Source organism: Heterocephalus glaber, unplaced genomic scaffold (genome assembly GCF_053883595.1).
Source record: "Heterocephalus glaber isolate CG9 unplaced genomic scaffold, H.glaber_assembly_v1.0 deba00001472, whole genome shotgun sequence".
NCBI lineage: Eukaryota > Metazoa > Chordata > Mammalia > Rodentia > Bathyergidae > Heterocephalus > Heterocephalus glaber.
This window is the reverse complement of record NW_028258315.1, coordinates 95,693,698-95,712,463: the sequence shown is the minus strand read 5'-3', so window position 1 is coordinate 95,712,463 and position 18,766 is coordinate 95,693,698. Positions and strand designations below refer to the sequence as shown.

General features: G+C 50.3%; 1 protein-coding gene across 6 annotated transcripts in view; it reads right to left on the bottom strand.

Moving 5' to 3' along the window:
• Ptprg (protein tyrosine phosphatase receptor type G) overlaps window positions 1-18,466 on the bottom strand; it is a 674,743-nt gene extending 656,277 nt beyond the window's left edge. For 2 of the 6 annotated variants that reach the window (XM_087181612.1, XM_087181618.1), the window contains exon 1: window positions 18,079-18,435. In XM_087181612.1, the coding sequence (XP_087037738.1) occupies window positions 18,079-18,163 (85 nt within the window). In that variant the 5' untranslated portion in view covers window positions 18,164-18,435. Of the gene's footprint in view, window positions 1-18,078 lie in introns of all 6 variants that reach the window. The other 4 variants (XM_087181611.1, XM_087181617.1, XM_087181616.1 and 1 more) reach the window with 3 other exon arrangements.
• Between the last annotated feature and the right edge of the window lie 300 nt (window positions 18,467-18,766).

Genomic DNA, 18,766 nt, shown 5'->3' with positions numbered 1-18,766 from the left:
CAGCACTTGCTGCCAGTACAAAAAAAAAAAAACCTGTTTCCTAAACTGCATCCACAGTCACACTGTCTCCATTCGCTCCGAGAAGCAGCATCCGTCTGAGTGGCCAGGGCGAGGAGAAAGAATGTACCAGAATCTCTCACCAGTGTGGTCACACTTCGTCACACTTGGTATCCTCATAATTTTCATCATTTATTTACAGGCTGAACATCTCTAATCTGAAAATCTGAAATTCAAGACAGGAAATCTCTGAACATCAACTTGAGGACCTAAGTGGAAAGTTCCACGCCTGATTTCAGTGTGAGAGGCTGCAGTCAAAACACAGGTGCATTCGAAGTGTTACACAAAATTACCTTCCAGCTTTGTGGAGAAGGTACACAGGAGATATCTGAGTTTCGTGCTTAGACTTGGATCCTAGCGCCAAGATATACATATACAGGCATAGAGATTTACGCATGCAAATATTTAAAAGTTATCTGAAATCTGATACCCTGCTGGCCCCAAGCATCTCAGATAAGGGTTACTCAACCTGTATTTGTGACATGCATGAAGGTAGTATGTATTCAGCATTCCCAAGCAAAATAAAAAGTAAAGATAAACAACTGCCAAGATAAATAAACAACTCTGGATTCCCTCCTTTTGTTCTCCTAGCCCTCTCTCACACTGGGGCCACACACTGGAAAATCGGGATGCACACACCTAACATCACAGGACACCAAACCCGCCCTGGCTGGCGCAGCCGGCCTCCGGAACAGCATCAAGTGCAGTTGAGGAACCCTGAGGGAGAAGCTGCCAAGGAGGCCGTCTCCTAAAACAAGGGCTTCCGTGTGTGTGGAGAGAGACCGCCCGCCCGTTTGACCTTCCTTTTTACCCCTGAGCTTTCACACTTGCAGTCTCATTAACTAGTGTCTGCAACTAATTAACAGGTGTGGCAAGAAACAGAAAAAAACAACCCTTGGCAACCTTCTCTCAGGGAATTGCCCGACTCTAGCTTTACAAGTCCTCCAGGCTGCAGCTGGGAGCACGTTGAGATGGGATTCGCATTCACGGTGAGCTCTTCAGCCATTAAAAGTCTCTACACCAAGGAGGGTTACAAATGCATCCCCGGCTACAAGGTTGCTTCCCCAGCTATAGATGGGCACCAAAAATATCATCTACTCAACCACTTGACTGGACCAAGCCCAAAACCCCCTGAAAGTAAGCAGGCTAATGATGTGTACTTGCTGTGCTCTGGGCTAAGATAGCAATGAAGGAAACACAAATATTTTCTCTCCATCAAAACACGTTACTTTTCTGTAACTACTTGAAAATCTCCAGAAACCGCAGGCATCACAGTACCTTGCTAACATTCCCCCTGCAGAGGAAGGGCATAATTATATCCTGTTACAAGAGGAAAACTTACAAAGAGCTGTGGAAGGGCCAGAAGAAAATAACAATCACCAACTTCTTTTACCCACCACAGAAATAAAACACAGTAAAAAAATTTTCCTTCCTGTTATTAATGTATATTAAGTTTAAAAAAGCATTCTAGCATTTCACCAACCCTAAATCAGAATACACACACACACACACACACACACACATACACATATATATGGACTTGACCTTGTTCCATATACCCTAGTGAGCCAAGTATCAAAGACGTCAGATATGGTCCAAATTAGCCTTCAATCCATGATCACATGGCCTTTCACCTCTGAGAATTCAGCCACCAGGCTTAAAGTATTCCAATTCAATAAATTAAGTGCAATTCACAACACACGCACAGATTGCTATGTATGAAGAGAAGCACCATACTTTAGAAAGAAGGCTGCAGGCTTTGGACCTGGAAGCCCACTCCCAGCAATGCCAAACATATCTGACACAATTTCTTAACACAGCAAAACTTCTATTTACATACTTGGGAAATACAAAGAGGAATTACAGATAAGGTACGTCTCCCCAGCATGGGTGGTTTTATTTTGCAAACTTGTGGTCACAGTGGCTGCTCAAAATGTGGTGGTTTATGCTAGTCACATTATGAAAACACCCGCAAGCAGGAGGATAATTTCAGGAGACCCTTCTGTACCCCAAATTAATGACCAGAGAGGGAGGGGGCTCTTCCCAGAGCTCAGAGCTTGCAATGCAAATCTTCCACTGACAAGACAAAGAGAGGGGAACTGTTCCCAGGGCAGCTGCAAGTGGTCACAGCACTGTCTAAAAAAAGGCTTTGCCTTGATAACCGGGCAAGAGACAAGCCATAGTTCTGTGTGGACAGAACTCCCTGTGGACGGAACGGGTCAGGGGACTACTCAGTGTAGGAGTCACTCTGAAACCAGGCATTGTGGCACCTGCCTATAATCCCAGCACTGTTGCAGGCTAAAGCAGGAGGGTCACGGGTTCAAGCCCAGCCTCAGCTTCTTAGTGAGACCCTGTCTCAAATTAAAGAATAAAAAGGGGCTGGAGATGTAGCTCAGTGAGAAGCCCTGGGTGCAATGCCCAGTAATGGCCTGCAAAGTCGCTCTGAAGTCAGGCTCCCCATAAAATATGAGGAAGCCCCCCCCAGAACTCCTGTCTTTGTTCCCCTGTGGGCAGCGAAGCCACCTGAGGCTCAGCACCCTCCCACACCCCTTCTTCAACACCCTGGCTGGAAGGCTGCCATGCCCTGAGGGCAGGTGTCTACACTGCCCAATTCCCTGAGAAGGAGGCATTCCCGGTGGGAACCTAAAAAGCTAACAAGGAGAGGGTTTCTCAGTGCCCTCCTCACTCCCCGGCCTCTGGCTCTCTTGCACATACTGGTGGCCACAGACCCACACTCACATGGCAGGACCAGGCACTGTACCACGAGCACTTCTCAGCAAACTTCTGAATTCAGTTCAGTCAGCCTCCATATCCCCAGGGTCCTTATCTGTGGGTTCTGAAGCTATGAATCAAAACTATTTTTTTTTGGTACCAGAGATCGAACTCAGGACCCTGCGCTTGTGAGGCAGGCGGCGGAACCACTGAGCTAAATTCCTGGCTCAAAACTACTTTTTTAAAAATAATTTTTGTTATCTATATTAAACATGTAAGCAGCTTTTTTCTCTTGTACATTCCTTAAATAATACAATAACTATTTACATATCATTTACATTTTATTAGGTATTATAAGTACCTAAAATGATTGAAAATACAGGGGAGGATATGGGGAGATTATATGCAAATACTACACCATTTTATTTAAGAGATTTGAGCATCTGTGGACTTTGGTGTCCTGGGGGGAGGGGGACTGAAACTAATCTCCCAGAGATACCAAGGACAATTGTAGCAAGGTAGGGGTACAAAGTATTTATTCCGCAGGAAAGAGTCACCCACAGTGCAGTCACCGTGGGGTCAGCGACAAAACATCCTCAGAGCGGGTATGGGACACCCCCAGCATCCAGATGCAGAGATGACCACTAATCCCACCCACTAAATAGCCCACAGCTGTATCAACCCCAGGGCCACTGGTCACGACCTGCAGTGAAGAGTTGGGATTCGTCACGGGCTTGGCTGTTCACTAAAAATGGCAACTGGGCTTTGACAAAACAAAATACCTGAGACAGCGCATGTGAAGGTCTGAGATCTGCACGTGTACAGATCACAGCGTCTCCACCCAGGCAGGAGGGAACGAGCGATGCCAGGGGTGAGCGCTTTTCTCCAGGCTCTGCTGGGGCCTGGGCAATCTCAGAAGTTCTCCTAGGCCATGCGTGCACCTCACACTGCTGTGCAGAGCTCAGTTAGAATGCTCGAGGTGCTCTGCTCAGCCTTGGGGCTTCCTTGGCAGCACAGGCCAGCTGTCCGCAGCCCTCCACAGGCCACGACACCACAGGAACCAGAGAGGAAATCAACACCAGGCCCTGTGCTCGGTGCTCAGGCAGTGAGTCAGTAGAGTAACAATAATGGCTATGACTTCCAAGAGCTTAGTACGTCAGGCCTGCGCCAAATGGCCTCCTATGGCTTATTTCATTTATTCCTCAAACATCCTTGTGCAGCAAGGACTGTCACCCCATTTCACCGATGGGTGAACACGCACGCCGCTGAGAACCCCAACACTGCAGAGGAGACCAGAAGCAGTGCTCTCCGCAAAGCCACATTTCTCTCGGCCCTACATCTTTGGGCACAGATAAGGGAGAAAACGCCATCAGCGTCACAAAGGGTGCTACAGAGGCGATTATGTTCATCTGCAAAGTGAGGTGAGAGTGGAACTCGCACCCCAGACAAGTACTATGGGATAAAAAGACAACATACACAATACATGACACGGCAATACACGCCGAGCACACGAACTACCTATGAAACTTTTAACTGTACGGTAGTCATGTGAACCAGTAAAAGGAAACAGGCAATTACCTGACATCACACGAGTACGTGGCGTGTGCCAAACACCAAAACTATATCTGATACCAGCTTCACCACCAGCAACAGCCTTTCGCCTCTCACGCTTGCTACTCTTCAATTTCCTCACAAAAACAGCACTCATCAGGCCTGTTCCAACTCTCAGAAACAAGCTACCCTAAAGGTAACAACAAATTTATTCAGAGTAAACACAAGGTATTTTACCAAGTATAAACAACCGAGGAAAGGGATCCATTAAGCCAGTCACGGTTTTAAAAACTGCTGTCACCAAGCCCCTACTTAACATTCACTTAAATAGCTAAGAATTCAGAAAGATGTCACTCTGGAATAGAAACAGTCCTACAAGTGCCATAATCTGACGCAAAACCTCTGGGCTTTGAAGAAAGGAAAAATAAGCAAGTAATTTTAGAACCCTCAACCTCCATTAGTGGATCTCGCCAATTAGAACATGATGTAACCGCCATCAAGAGCTTGGAGTTTTCTTCCCTGAATAAACAAATGTGAGTCAAATATGAAACCAAATCAATTTCACGGACCAGGAACCCTTAAACTACCTGTGTGCCAATACACCTATTTGCAAAGATGTAAAAGCCTTTCAGATATTCTTCTCCTTATTACGTTATTTTTGAAAGTTGGATAACCTTTCATAGCACAGCACTGAGACAGAACAAATGTCCTCTCCCAGGCCATCTCTTGCAAAGGATTCTAAGACCTTGTTTAGCTTTAGCAGCCAAGAGCTCTGGGATCGGTTAGCAATGTCTGCTGAGACAAGGGGCATGGGGGCCCTCAGCTGAAATGGCAATCTTTAATCTCTGTTGAAAAACTACAAAGCAACACAGGGGCAGAAAGAAGACATGTGCTGCTGACCCTCACTCAATGTCCTGTTCACGTGGACTCGGGGGGATATGATGGGCTGTGCATTACACAGAGATATATATGTGCTTCTTATAGGGTCACTTCGTAACAAAAACCCTCAGATTCACAGTGTTTTCGAACCTATTCCTACGAACACAGACCTTCAAGCTGGGGTGTACAGATAAATTAAACCTTAACTGCTGCTAAGGTTTAAAAGCTGGGTCACCAGCCTGTGGCACTATTAGGAGACGCAGAACCTTTAGGAGGCTGGGCCTAATGCGAAAAAGTTAGGTGACTAAAGGTGGGCCTTTGAAGGGGATATGGGGACCCCAGCCCCTTCTTTCTTTGTTTTCCAGATGCCAGGATGCCAGGAGATGAACAGACTTCTACCACGCACACCCACCCACCTGCATTACTGCCTTGCCAAAGTCCAGAGTGACAGGGCCAACTGATCGTGGACAGAAGCCTTAGAAACCATGAGCCAAAGTAAAATCTCTCCTTATAAGTAGATTATCTCAGATATTTTATCACAGTGGCAGAAATCTAACACAGTGGCCATCTCTGCTAAATCTCTGTCAATGAAAACTGTTCCGGAGCAGTCACAGGGGTCTTAGATTCACCCACCACTCGCTCTCCACGTGGAGAAGGAAGCATGCTAGCTTCCAGAAAGTGGTTTGAATTCTGATTCTGCCACCTCTTCAGCTGTGGAGTCTCTGCTCCCCGAGCTCCAGCTCGCCCACCTCTTCACAGGGTTGCATGGCATCGAAAGAACATTCATGCTGCAATCAGAAACAGGTACCATTTGGCCAGGCATGGCGGCACACACCTGTAATCCCAGCACTCTCGAGGATGAGGCAGGAGGACTGTCATGAGTTCAAGGCCAGCCTAGGCTACTTAGTGAGTTCAAGGCCAGCCTGAACCACACAGCAAGACCCTGTCTCAAAAATCCAATAAAAAAAAGGTACCATTTCTAACAGTTCGGGTGCCTAATACTTTGCTTGTGATCTGCACACATATTTTATTTAATTCACAAGAACTCTAGGAAGTTGACACTTTAACCCCGTTTTAAAGATGAGAAAACCAACAAAGTTAACCAACCAAAGTTAGTAAAGGGATTTATTAAAGGTTAAGATTTTCAGGCCAGGGATTTAGCCCAGTGGTTCCGCCGCCTGCCTCACAAGCACAAGGACCCAAGTTCGATCCCTGGTACCAAAAACAAAAAAAGTTAAGATTTTCTCAGCACCTGTGCAATTCAAAGAAATGCCCATTTGCCAGTGGCCTCTTTCAGCAGAACCATTATGCACCTGGCACCAGACCAGCATTCACCCTGCTCTCCAGCTGGGGCCCGCTCCATTGCTCCCACCCCGATTCACATCACTGCTACTAGAACCCACGGGCAATGAGACTGCTGTGTATGGGTCCACACTGAACCCAAGGCCACGCTCTACAGAGTGACCACCATCACCAGAACTGAGCCTTATTACTCCGAGAGAGGGAGGGGAGGGGTTGCTACCACTTCTCCATCACCACGACCCCGCTGTGCCGTGGAGAATGTGAAGCCTGCCTTTTTACACGTGGACCTGGACCACTATGCCAACACAGACCCTCTCGACTCTCCCACGGGGCACAGTGCACAAGCCCATACCTGGTATCGCTGTCCCATAAAATACCCTATCCTATTTCTGGAAAGCAGCATCTCCACATTTCGCCAGTCCCCAGAATGACGGCACCACCTGGACGCTGAAGGACTGGAGAGGGAAAGCAGCCCTGCCCTCAAACCCACAGGCACACTAACTATGCTGAGTCACGCAGGGAATTCATGCCTCAGTCTTCCGTGGGGCCACTCAACACACAGATCACAAGCCAGGACTCGTGTTGAATTTCTGTAATCCTATCACTCTGGGAGGCTGAGGCGGGCGGATTTTAAATTCAAGCCCTGCTGGTTGACTCAGGAAGGGAGACCCTGTCTCAAGATAAAATATTTTTAAAAGCTCAGTTTGAAGGCCCTGGGTTCAATCCCAGTACCATAAATAAAAAGAAGTTCAGGCTTTCCTACACTGTTGTTGGAAAACTTAAGATATGTGACATTTCTGTCATTTATTAGAAATCCATTTGCAAAAGTTAGGGGTCAAGGATATTCTGAAAGAAATTAAGCAGCAACAGACCCAATAATACAGCATCTCCAATGTTAATCTACATCAGCGATGAACCTTTTAGAGATCAAGTACCCAACCTGCATCCCCAAACCTACTTATTTGTTGCAAAGTGCCAGTCTTCAATTAAACCTGAAAACTAAGGCTTCGGTTTAGAAAAACAATGTAACATCTCTAAGCCCACGTGCCACAGGTTCACCAACGATGACCTTCCCTTCTCCCAAATCACCCGGCTCTCGGGGTTTGATGACAAAAAAGGGACTGAGGGACCCAACCCTGAAATCATGAGATTTTTAAATCACTTTTTTAATTAATCAAACTAACAGAGTAGACCACCAACCCAATTCAACACAGTCCTGTGAAGCACGTGAGCAGCAGCTGTGTGCGGAGCTGACTGTGCCCAAGGAAGGCACCCAGTTCAGCTTTGGGGGCACTGACGGAGAGCAAGCCACATCGTCAGCCAACAGCGTGCACTCACACTAGTGCACACGCACACACACACACGCGTGATCAATCCAGGCAACATAACATAAAGCCCCAAACAAGCCTTATAAAAATCTGTCTCTCAGGTAGAAGCCGTACCTGAGGGCTGCGAGCACCCCAGGGCTCCCTGCGTGCTGTAAATAGCCCCTGTCCCGAGGCAGCGCTGTCTAACACCAGCCTGCTGCTACCGCACCTCCCAGCTTTGCAGCCTCGGGAGCGTCCACCGGTTCCGGTCCCCCGCCTCCCCAGAGCCTGGAGCGATGCTTGCACGCAGCAGGTATGCAGCAAAGGCTTGCTGAAGGCACGAATGCGAAACGCCTTTCTGTGTGTTTGTAGTACTGGGGATTGAGCCCAGCCAGGGCCTCCGCATTGAGCTGTACCCCTCAACTCTTATTTCCTGAGTCGGGATCTCAATGAATTGCCCAGTCTAGGCTTGAACTTGTGACCCTCCAGCCTTAGCTTCCCAGAGTGCTGGGACTGCGGGTGGGAACCGCCACGTCCACCTTAAAATGCCCAACTTTCACTCACTTTCTCTCTTAAACCTTGTCTGTATGGCCACACAGTACCTGTGGAGACGATAACCCTGCAGAACTGTCCATCCCCTAAACATGTGTCCTCTCTCCATTTCTCTTTCCTAGAATAAGACAAGATCCAGAACGAGCCTCTGCCCTCTGCACCCCAATCATAAATCACATTAGTTGTTAAAGCCATCCGTAACTTTGTTGGCCTGAGCAAACCTCCATTCTTCTACCTGGATTTTGGGAGAAATGAGGTTGTCCATTTGTGTATACAGAAATAGCGAGCTATTTCTAGATACACGACTGTCATCTCAGCACTTGGGAGCCTGAGGCACAAGGACTACAGCCCGGGCAACTGGAAAACGTAGAACTCTGTCTCAAAATATTTTTTTAAGCTCAAAAATAGCTCAATACAAAGGTTTCAATCTCCAGTACTGAAGAAAAAAAAAAAAAAAGCAGTGGCAGACGCCCTACAACCAGCTGCTGGAGGCTGAAGCAGGAGCATTGCAAGTTCAAGGCCCACCTGGGCAAATGGACAGATCTTGTCTTAAAATAAAAATTAAAAGGGCTGGGGGTAGAGCTCCTCAGTTATGTGCCCTTGACTACAATTCCCAGTACTGAAAAAGAAAGGCCAGGAAAGTGGTACTGAGGGTTTTTAATATGTGTCATCCTGTATCATCTTGACTCTGATGGTGCAGACCCAAGACTGAGAAAGATTAAGGGCCCACCTCCCTGGGAGCGACAGCAGCGGGGATGCGAAGCCGTCTGACTGCGGCAGCAAGCTGCACCTCTGCTGACAAGCAGGGCGTGCTGTCACCTTCCCCTTCTGGCCACACTGCCCAACAAGGCTTTGGTAGTTTCCACGTCGCTTTTCCACTGCGTTAGCCCCGTCAGTGCACACAGCAGCAAACCGTGTGACCCTGGCCTCAACCTCAGCAACTCCTTGCTGTGTTCAGCTGCCACTTGGCAGGAGAGGTCTCTGGCCCTCCCCTCTTCCCCATCTGGCTCAGTCTGGGTTACACCCAGGAGTGGCTCTGCGATGCACATTTCCCACATTAACTAAAACGCCACTGAGGAAAAATGCCGCCAAAGCGGAAATGACACCCTTCTGACAAACACTGCGCCACCACAGTCCCACAGGTGCCCAATAAACACCTACGGAGCTGAACGAACGCATTTCTGAGAGGAGCATGGCAGCACACACCTGTGATCCCAGGATCCGGGAGGCTGACACAGAAGGCGCGCAACTTCAAGCCAGCATGGGGAATTTAGCAACTTATAAGACCTTATCTACAAGTTGATTTTTTTATATTTAAGTCTTCTAAAAATTTGTTTAAAATTTTTTTTAAAGGGCTGGGGATGTAGTTCTGTGTGAAAACTCTGGGTTCAGTCCCCAGTACTGCTAAAAAAAAAAAAAAAAGAGAGAACAACAATAATAAAAACAGCCTACAGGCAAGGCAACCCCATTAACCAAGATCTCCCCACCACCTGGTTTCTACCCTCTAGAGATATTCCACAGCAAGTTAGAAAAATGATCCAAGGGTTCTTAGCAGATTCTTAGAACTGTGGGAAGCAAATTCACAGAAAAATGTTAACCGGAAGTATACCCCACAAATCAAAATATGGGCATTTGTTCCCCAACTGCCCACTGTGGAATTGACAATCTCTAAAATCCAAAAACGATTTTAGAAGGTATTTCATTAGAGTAAAAAAACAAAAAACTAAAAAATCAGGGGTGTCGCCTAAAAGACCCCACAGCCGACTGGCCAGTCCCACACAGTGACGACCTAGAGGGAAAACCCAGGACGTGGGCCATCTGACTCCCAGACTTCTGAAGTCACACATGATTCAGAGGCTGCAGCCCACACTCAGATGGTGTATGGGACAATAAAAATGCCACAGGATTAGAAAGTAGCTAGAGCCGATGTCCCCAACAGAAGTTCTCCAATCACAAACCAAATCAATTCAGATTTTGAGTTAAAAAAGAAAAAAAACTTGCCACCAATAAATTCACTCTATCCACAGTTATTATCAGCTTATTCAGAAGCTCAAGTAAATTTGCTGAAAGGTCAACTCCTCAATGCAACCAAATAAAATTCTATACTAATTGTATTACTTCCTTATTTAAAGACACCTTTCTAGTGTTTGTGGTACTTGCTTGTGTGGGACAGTAAAGGGGTGAAAGACAACGTTGGATCTGTCTTTTCATGGGTTTCTTACACAATTAGGAAAAACAGCTTTCCTAGGACCCTCAAACAGCAAGTACCTTAAATTCAAAATAATCCAGAGAGACGATTAGGGAACCCTACACAGCCACTCCCACTGACTGCCCAGGTGACCTTAGAGGACTGACAATGTCTTTGAGCTTCAGTTTCCTCATCCAAAAGTGGGGAGAACCATGTTTCTACTTCCAGAGGGGTTCAGGCATGTAAAACACAAGCACAGCATCTAAATCCCCACAGGAGGTTGGTGAGGGTGGGCTACTACAGCCATTGTACCCATTTTAGAGATTTCAAAACTGAGCCCCATTTGCCCAAGGGAACTGCTACAGAGGGCCAACGATTTCAGCGTAGTTCTTTGGGGTCCTGTGTTGGTTTCTGACCAAGAGGTACAGTATATGTATATCTAGGACCCCCTGTGGGGACCCCCAGACCCCATTTCCACATGACACTGGGTACCCTGCCCAAAGCAACCGAGCTACCCAACAACTGTTATAAGACTCCCACTGGCTCTAAGTTTCTATACTCACTTAATAGAATACGTCAGGCAGAGTGGTATGTCTGTAAAAACGGACAGAACCCATTTATAACCAGTGCAGGTGGGCATGAAGGGACAACCCTGTAATTCTAGCACTCGGGGAGGCTGAAGCAGGAAAATCACAACTACAAGCCCCACCTGGGCAAACTGCCAACTAAGTAAGACTGTCTCAGAATAAAAAATAAAAATTTTAAAAAGAGTTGGGAATGTAGCTGAGTTCAGCACCCAGTATTCCCTCTGCCCAAACAAAGCTTTGTCCATAAATGCTCTCGATGGCTCTTTAAAATTTTAGAAGACAGCCTTGAAGTCAACAATATTTACTAACCAATCTGGACTACACTTTTATGCTCGGCGAATTGCTAATGGCTATGTCCCCTTTCCAAACTATTTCAGATTAATGAGTTTATCTGACTTAAGCACAATGCACAATACATGAGGCAGCCACAGCATTAAGAACTCACTGGATTCACACAGCAACTGAGATGCATTTCTCCAAAGTAACCCCATCCTTCACACAGGTTGCTAGATAGTATCACAGACTCAAAAATAAGACCAGTTGTCCTATTTCCTCACATGGAAGTGTTACATATTCCATGAACTATGCTTTCATTTCTTCTTTTTTAGTGCTAGATTTCAGCGGCCAACTGAGTCACTTTGCTACTCCCCAAAAACAGCTAAATTGAGTAGTTCAAGATCATATTTTGTTGTTTGGCCAGAAAATCATCACGCTGCTTTCAGTCTGCAAAAAGGAAAGATGAGAGGACAGGAGCTGCACCCGGGTACAGGGCTCTCCTCTCTCGTGTGCTCTGGAGGGCTGCCTGAGCAGACTCGAGTACGGGCAGGAGGGTATGCAGGCGTCACACTGGCGCAAAATCAAAGCACACCCCACTTGCTGCCTCCTGTCAGCGGACCGATGAAGGCCAAAAGTGACGGTAACGGAGCAGATCCACCTTCCTGTGTTTTCCACGAAGCCCACAGAGCCTGAGAGGAGGAATTAACATCTCAGGGGCCGGCTGGGACGAGGGACTATTTAGACACAAAGATGGGGAAAACTCCTGCGGTGCATTTTAAATCTGCAGAAAGCATTTTCCCACCTTAAACTGAGAAAGGAGAGGCTTCTTCCGCTCATTTCTGTAAACTAAAACTGAACAATTTTCCTCATCTTACACGGGAGGTCCTCCCGCCAGTCCGCACTCCTCACCCTCAATGGGTTTTGCACGCTGTTTATACAAATTAAAAGAAAGGGGCTTATTCCTACAGTTCTCCTGGTCAGCTCCATTTTCCTCTTTCCATATACTACCATCCAGAGCTCCTTAATATACATAAAATAAATACAGTATCCAGGCGTGGTGGCATGTGCCTATAATCCCAGCACTCGGGAGGCTGAAGCAGGAGGATCACTGGGGGTTTCAGGCCAGAGTGAGTTCAAGAACAGCCTGAACTACATAGTGAGATTCTGTCTCAAAAAAAAAAAAAAGAATGGTAAATGTATTGAGACTTACTACTTACCACGCATGGTAGTAAGTCCTTCCACATATCCTCACTCGAGCCTCTTAAAGGGCTTAGGAGTCAGGATACTATCACTGTCCTGGTTTACCAGTGGAAAAAGGTTAAGCGATGTGTCTAAGATAGCACAGCATGTAACAGCAGAGGCAGGATGGCTCCTCAGGCCAAATCCTTGTTTGTTTTTCTATATTCTGTATAACTTTCATAGCAATGTTTTAGAAGAAACCTTAAGAGCATTAACAACTTCCAGGCTTCCCTCACAGGTGCTAACAAAACAGTGCACTGACGTCATAAGCTGACTGATGGACACCAAAGCTCCTACTGAGTGAGTCGCCTGCCACACAAGCCTAACTGACAAGAGCAACACGATACCAGTAACCTAGGGGGTTTCCAGGGACAAACCCGGTGCGCGGAGAAACTGATCTGCTCATTCCTACACCCAGCCCCAACAGCATTTTTTTTTTACATTTTTTAATGCAGGTGTTGTAGTCATTAAATCCTTGGACCTGCAGAGGCCTGGCAAGCCATCTCACTTTGATGATAATCTTTCTGTCAAACACCCAAAACGACTACAAAGAAAACCAAGGGAAATGCCCCTCCAACTGTAGATGTCCCTAAGGGACAGGACGATGGCTGGAGGAATCCTCTAGCTACTTAGAGCAATCCTGCACAGCTGCGGCTGGCTCGCAAAGCTAACTCGCCTCCTCAGAATGAGCAAGCCACACTTTCATTATCACAGACTTCTGTGAACGTGAAGTTCACCTACCCTACTTCAACATATTTTATTCTCTTCAAGAGATTAACAGTTCTGTGGCTCTCAACATTTGAAACAGAGTCATACGGACAATAACATAACAGTGATGGAACAAAAAACAGATTTCTGAGCCAGGGATCTAGCTTAGTGGTTCCACCACCTGCCTCACAAGCACAAGGTCCCAAGTTCGATCCCTGGTACCAAAAAAAACAGATTTCTGAACATACATCTGTTTTTTGGAGTATTTTATTTTTGATGCTAGAAATGGAACCCAAGCCCCCCTGACTAGGAGACTGCACCACTGAGCTATACTCCCACGCCTCAAGTGATTTTTGTTCTGGTTGCAACTCCATGTACACACAATACAAAAACACAGTCAGATTAAATCTTTTCTTACAGCTGAGTATTTGATTTTCTAAGTGCACAGACCACTGCCACAGTCCTGGATTTAGATCTCCGCAGGGAAGATGTTCACTCCCATTTCGCAGTAGGGGAAATGGAGGTATTTGATCTTTTAATCCTCTGCAAATATTTCCTGAAGGTCTAAAGCAACCCCAGGCCTCGTATGTGCCCAGGCTGCGTTGTTCTGAACAAATCAGAGACTGTTGCGAAATTCCTAGCCCTGAGTCCCTCCCTCACCTCACCAGTGTGACAAGCTTGACCTACATGCAGTGCAGGCGGAGAACTGGGGACCAGGGCACTCTTCCTTGGTTTCCACTACAGCGTTCCATGTATGGGCCTTTCATCCCCTTCACAAAGAGGGCCCAAAACACTACCGTCGTCTGAGAGCGGTCACCCTGTGACCACAGTGCACCAAGCGCTTACTGCAGGACATCAAACACTTCTGAGGGAACTTTGGATGCCCTCAGGTTTTCCCATAAACTCTGGGTTATAAAATGTGGCCACAAGAAACACGCACCCAGAACAAAGTGTTAATAGAAATTTTTCATCTCCCTATCCCAAATGCACACCAATATTATAAACCATTTCGTCCTGCTTAGAAATGACACTGCTTTGTCGCACATGCTGTGAGTAAAACCCTGAGTGGAAATCCAAATTAAGAACCAACACGTAAGAGGGAAGCATTAAAACAGCAGCCTACCAGCAATGCTAAGCTCTCCTCACCTACTTAAGCTAACATAAGTACCCAGTTTCTATGAGAAGTAGCCAGGAAAATGGGAGGGTGTGATAAGGCGGGAGAAAGGACTCCCCAGTAATGATTATTCAAAGGCATTTTAAATTATGCTACAAAAATGGTAGGAAAGTTCCTTTCACCTGGTGTATGACTCTAACCTATTATACTCTGCTAACTTGGGGGGTTTTCAGAATAGAAACAAATCTAAAAGGTTTTGTGTTTTGTCTCGCTGCATTAAATGGATGGCTTCATGTAAACAGCAATATAATCATGTATTCCCTGCAAAAAGGGACATGCTAAAGCTTCACTGTAGGCTGGCACCCTTCCTGCCTTGGTGGCAGCACACCTGTCCTTCTACCTTTCTTCCTCTGGGGACCACAACTCCCTCTGGTTTCAAAAGATCCTGTTATGCCTCTTTGCATTAATATTCCAACTTCATTAATCCTCTACTAATAAACACTGTCTAGAAGGAAAATTAAAGATTTTATTCCATAACAGTGTCAAGAGGACCGAGTTTAGAGAATGGATGGAAAAAAATCACTTTCAAACAAGACTCTTAGAAGGGAGGTGACCCTGTAGGATCGCTCAGCCTATTTCTCAGAATACAACTGCAGGCTTCCACGTACTTGCCAAGTCTGCCCTTTCTCAGAGAGCCCCAGGGGTGCCCATCGGGGACTCAAGCGCGGCTGAGGAGTCCGGAATCACCCAGCATCCGGCTCGGACGCTGCGACTGGGGGGGAAGTCTAGACCGGAAGCGACCGGAAGCGGAGCCAGCCCCTCTGGAGCCTTCGAGGTGGCCCCCCGGGTGTAATGCAATGTACAGAACAACAGAACTAAAGAGAGGTTTCACATCCGGGGCCAGAGACAAGAAATTCATTCCGTAAAGAATGAGTGCTAAGGGCCGGGGATTTAGCTCAGTGGTTCCGACGCCTGCCTCACAAGTGCAAGGTCCCGAGTTCGATCCCCGGTACCAAAAAAAAAAAAAAGAATGAGTGCTAAACAGAGAATGTAAAATACAACACGGTTAACCCTCTCAAGTAACATAGTTTACATGGCATCAGAGGCAGTGCTCAGTGACTAGACAGAGCAAACAGGTGAACTATATACAGAATTTACTTTAAAATACTGTGTTCCCAGGCCAAGAGGGGAGAGAGTTGACAGTAGTTGAGAGTGGTGGGCAGGAGACAAACATGGGATTCGCGATATTCTTCTATCTTCATGGTTTTTTCCATAATAATTTTTAATAGATGTGTAAGAATGTAAGGGACGCTGTTATCCCGAAAGGGCGCTGGAAACTCAAAAGCAAATGAAAAAAAATCTTGGTTCGATTCTGAGAGCAAACAAGTGACAAGCGATTTGGGTTAAGACATCATAAGGAAGATTCTAATTCAAAACCAGAAGCATGTTTATGCCCCGTGTCAAATCCACGAATGCTTCCACGGCTCTCTCCGACTGGAAGGGGGTCCCCGTGAGCTCCGACGCCCGCCGATTCCGAGCGGCCCGGCCTCCCTCCCTCCCACGCGGCTGGGCGCGGGCCTTGGGAGCTGGAGGCCGCAGCTCACCAGCAGCTCCCGGGCGCCCCCTGAGGTCCAGCGACGCCGCGAAACCGAAGGCCGGGGCCTCCCGGCTGTGACATTTTAACTTTGCTGCCTGCACGAGCAACGCGTCCACTCAGGCCACACGTCTCCAAGCCGACCCCGCTTCCCTGACCCACCACCCACTGCCCCTTCCCTGCCCAGCACCCCTGGGCTCCTGGACCTCGCAGCGGGGGCACCAAAGGAAAACGAGGACGAAAATGGCCCAAGCCCACCAAGGCGGAATCCCTGGCGGTCCCACTCGGGGTTTCGACTATCCTCAGACACCGAGGAAAACAAAACCGCGGTGGGAGCGCCGGCTGCGTCCCCGGGTGCGGGAGAAACGGAGGTGGAGACGTCTGCTCCGCGCGTTGCCCCCGGCCGCGGCGCCCGTGGACGGTGGCCTCGCGAAGCCGACCGGGGCGCACCTGCTCCTCCCACTCGGCCCCACGTCCTGCGAAGACCGGGGTGCGAGGTGCGGGGGGCACAGGCCCTGACCCGTGCTCTCCGGGAGAGGGCCCGCTGCTTCCCGGGGGAGGTGCCCTACAGGCCCACGCGTGGGGCCGTGACCTGCTGGCAACCCCAGGCCTCGGCTGAGCGTGGCCGCACATCTCCCCCGGCCTCCGAGACCTGGGGGATGCGCGGAGGGAAAGAGGATGCTGAGGCGAAGCCGGCGCTTCCCCCCACCCCCAGGCCACCGAGCCTGCCAGCGGGGCGCTCGCGGCCAGGCCCCCGGAGCGGGTTCCCGGGCAGCAAGGGCGCCAGCGCCTTGCTCTGTGCCGCCTGATCGGTCTGGGGGACCCGCTGCGCCGAAAGCGGGCGCCCAGGTGCCCAGCGACAGACAGCTGCGAAACAGGGAAAGCCGGGGCACGCTCCTCGTCCCCGCTCAGTAACCCCCCACCCGCGGGTGTCCAGCAGCTGCTGGATGAGAAGCAGAAAACAGGGGTGTTTTCCATCCTCGGGGAGCCTAGGACGAAAACCGAGTCGCGCCCTTTTCTGTGGCCAGGGCAGGGGACGGGGCCTCCTACCCGAGAGGGGGCTCTCAGCCTCCAGGGAGTGGGGCTCTGCCCTCGGGGGCTCTGGCTCGCGCCGTGCTGCGCGAGGGTCGCCGCGCTGCACAGGATTCTGTGCATTGATTTATCACTGTCGTCAACGGCCAGCACCGCTCCGGTCTTAACCTGACCGGTAGGGAAGGGACAGGGTCTGGTCAGCCAGCCGCGAACAGCCTGCAAAAGGGCAGAGAAAGGTAGGCAGGGCGCGCGAGACGGGAAAATCCGTCCTGGCGCGAACAGCATCCCGCAAGCGGGGCGCCGACACGGCCCCGCGCCGCGACCCCGCCATCCAGCCCGGCAAAGGAGCGGGAGCCAGGGACCCCCCGCGCTCCCACTGAGCCCCGCGCCCGGGAGCTGCCTCGCGCCGGCACCGAGGCGTAGCCTGCGCCCCAGCCTGGAGCTGGGGTCAGGAGAGGCGACCCGAGCCGCGAGACCGAACGCCGGGCGCTCCCCACATCCTCGATCCTCTACGGCCGCCCTCTGGCTTCCAGCCTCTCCAGGGGTCGGAGCTGCCAAGCAAGCATCCCCGCCCTGAGCTCCTACGTCCCCGCCGGGGGGAGAGCGCCTCGGATCCGGAGCCCACAGGAGCATCCTCCCCACGGCCCGTTCCCAGGCGCCCTCCGGGCGCCCGCGCCGATCAGCAGAGCCAGTTCCCCCTCCCCGGCTCCCACACCCCCACTGGAGCGGCGAAGACCCCGGGTTCCCCAATCCTCCGGCCGGCCAGTCCCCGCTTCACCCTCCCCGACCGCCAGCCTCCCTAAGCACGGCCAGAGCCCGCGGTACAAATCCTCCTCCCCTCCCCGGCCCAGCCCCGGCCCCTCCACCTCTCCAGGGCCCCTCGCACGGGTGCCCGAGCTCCGCGCCCCGGCGACAACTCCGCAGCCCCGCGCGGGGCCGGGGCCGGGCCGGGGCCGCGTCCGCTGGCGGCCGGCACTCACCCGGGAAGCACACGACATAATGGAGCACGGAACTGCTGATTTTCAGGAACAAAATCCACCAACACGGTTCCAGTAACCTCCGCATGTCCGAAAACGCACATCGAAAGGAGGGAGGCCGGTAAACTTGTGGAGTAAGTTCCAGCTTCCGCGCAAGCTCGCTGAGCCTGGGCGCTCCGCGGGCCCCGCGCCGGGCGGCGAGTCCCCGGAACCTGGAGCCGCCGAGCGCCCCCGGAGAAGCTCACAAAGTGGCCGAGGCTGCAGAGCCACGCCGGGGACGATCCTCTCGGCGGAGAAGCGCGGCTTTCGGCTGGCGCCTGGGCTCGGGGCGGGCAGGGGGCGCGGGCGGCCGAGGACCCCCAACTTGAGTCCGCGGCGCGGCGCAGCCGGAGAGCCGGCCGGCGGGTGGCGGCGGCAGCGGCGGCGGCGGCGGCGGGGCTTAGCGCTGCGCGGCGCGGCTTCTCCGGGCTTCAGGCGGGCAGCTCCTTCCAGGGCCCGGGGAGGGACGGAGGCATGTTTGCGCGCGGGGAAGGGGCGGGCGGAGTCGGGGGCGGCGCGGAGCCCCCCAGGTCGGAGCCGGCGGGAGGACGGGGAGGCGAGCACAAAGGCGCTCAGAGGGGCGCTGGGGCGCGGGCGCCTTCAGTCCATGCTCCTGAAAGTTGTGGCTCCGGCGCGGGCAGGGGAGGAACCG